This window comes from Austrofundulus limnaeus, unplaced genomic scaffold (assembly GCF_001266775.1).
Source record: "Austrofundulus limnaeus strain Quisiro unplaced genomic scaffold, Austrofundulus_limnaeus-1.0 Scaffold1497, whole genome shotgun sequence".
NCBI classification, from domain to species: Eukaryota; Metazoa; Chordata; class Actinopteri; order Cyprinodontiformes; family Rivulidae; genus Austrofundulus; species Austrofundulus limnaeus.
The window spans coordinates 42042-44570 of NW_013953899.1; the positions used below are offsets into that span (position 1 = coordinate 42042).

Consider the following 2529-nt stretch of genomic DNA (forward strand, 5'->3'; position numbering starts at 1 on the left):
GTTTAGAGCTCCCTGTCCCAGCTAAAACAGTAAACGTTTGTAATCCATACTAAAGTTTTGTATTAGTGATTTATTTTACTTTACAATTGGAGCTCCTTTATTATAAATAAAGTTTAAACACTGGAGCTCAAAACTTGACGTAATTGGTTGAACCAACGGGGTTAGAGATGCAGAAATGATTTAAAGATGTTATGCTGATGAAGACTGACACCTAGTGGTCAACTGGAGCAACTACATGGAAAACTTTAAAATCCAAGCTCTTATTTTGAAGGGAAGATAGTTTCCTGTACTCTGTGCTTTCGTTTCCCGTCACAAATCAAATCTGTCATGTACCCAGAATGCATCACTTCAGTTTTCCAATAAACATTTTTAAAATTACTTTATTGATGCTTCTTCAATGAAAAATCTACAACAAACAAAAGAAAAAGACAAAGAAGCAGTCGAACTAGCAATCCTCAACAACTTTTTAATTTTTACACCAGGAGCTAAAGGTCTGTTTCAGGAAATCACATCCCCAGCAATCAGTGGTTGTAAAAGAGTTCAGACACCACTAGTTGGCAGTGTTGTTCATATATTATACATGAGTTATCAGCTAGTAAATTTCAAGTTAAACTTGTGCTTAAAATTAGCTTCTGCTAGTTTTTCTATGACATGAGTGTTTTAGAAACTGCAGAGCTAATTTTTGGAATAGCACTGCTCACCACTGGTCATTGTCAAGAGGTTTAACCCTGGACAGGCTTTTAATACTTTTATTATCATGTGAGGTCTTAAACAAAGAACATTTCTGAAACGTTTTATGTTTCAAACAGTTTGAAACTTCATCTTGCTTCAGGAGCAGAGAGTAAAGGTCAGAAGTTCACCATGATGATGATGACCATGCATCCGGTGATGGTTCTGTTGAAGCGTTTCTTCTCAGGAAAGTAAGGTTCCTCAATCCCGGTGACCGGGTTCTTCATGGTCATCGGTGCCATGGCCGTGAACTCAGGACGAGGACGCTCCTGTTGAAGTCACAAGACAAAACCTCCTCAAAATCTGACAGCAGGAGTTTATTTTTAAATTTAGGCAGATCAGAGAGTCTCACCTCAATGTCCTGAAAGTCAGAGCAGTCCCAGCGATGAGACAGAGCCGAACATGTCCTCTTCCAGTACTCCAGGAAGGTGACAGCCCACAGAGACATGAAGATACTGAGGAACACTGTTCCTCCGTTGTCAAACAGAAGTCCTGCCTACAGACACACAACTTCTTCACTGCCAGAGTTTACTGTATATCATACTGCTGAGATATAAAAACTGTGAAAATTAACTGATGACTCATCAAAAACTCTACATGTAGGTTTTAAAGACTGTTTTAAAGAACCAATGGCCTGAGAACAGCTGCAACATCTGGACCTACACTGAAACATCTGGGCCTACACTGAAACATCTGGGCCTACACTGAAACATCTGGGCCTACACTGAAACATCTGGGCCTACAATGAAACATCTGGACCTACACCGCAACATCTGGACCTACACCGCAACAGCTGGGCCTACACTGAAACATCTGGGCCTACACCGCAACATCTGGGCCTACACTGAAACATCTGGGCCTACACCGCAACATCTGGGCCTACACTGAAACATCTGGGCCTACACAAGAACATCTGGGCCTACACAAGAACATCTGGGCCTACACTGAAACATCTGGGCCTACACTGAAACATCTGGGCCTACACTGAAACATCTGGGCCTACACTGCAACATCTGGGCCTACACTGCAACATCTGGACCTACACCGCAACATCTGGACCTACACCGCAACATCTGGACCTACACCGCAACATCTGGGCCTACACAGAAACATCTGGGCCTACACAGAAACATCTGGGCCTACACAGAAACATCTGGGCCTACACAGAAACATCTGGGCCTACACCGAAACATCTGGGCCTACACCGAAACATCTGGGCCTAACCGGAACATCTGGTCCTACACCGAAACATCTGGTCCTACACCGGAACATCTGGTCCTACACCGCAACATCTGGTCCTACACCGCAACATCTGGTCCTACACCGCAACATCTGGTCCTACACCGCAACATCTGGGCCTACACCGCAACATCTGGGCCTACACCGCAACATCTGGTCCTACACCGGAACATCTGGGCCTACACCGGAACATCTGGACCTACAATGGAACATCTGGGCCTACACTGGAACATCTGGGCCTACACCGGAACATCTGGACCTACAATGGAACATCTGGACCTACAATGGAACATCTGGGCCTACACTGGAACATCTGGGCCTACAGCGGAACATCTGGGCCTACACCGCAATATCTGGGCCTACACCGCAACATCTGGGCCTACACCGCAACATCTGGTCCTACACCGCAACATCTGGTCCTACACCGCAACATCTGGGCCTACACCGGAACATCTGGACCTACAATGGAACATCTGGGCCTACACTGGAACATCTGGGCCTACACCGGAACATCTGGGCCTACACCGCAATATCTGGGCCTACACCGGAACATCTGGGCCT

General features: G+C 45.7%; 1 protein-coding gene across 1 annotated transcript in view; it reads right to left on the reverse strand.

The window, feature by feature from the left end:
• Window positions 1-2529, reverse strand: part of ano7 (anoctamin 7) — a gene marked incomplete in the record, with an annotated part of 21142 nt that overhangs the window by 3666 nt on the left and 14947 nt on the right. The window contains 2 exon segments of the mRNA XM_014032625.1: window positions 861-998; window positions 1082-1225. Of these exon segments, the coding sequence (XP_013888079.1) occupies window positions 861-998; window positions 1082-1225 (282 nt within the window).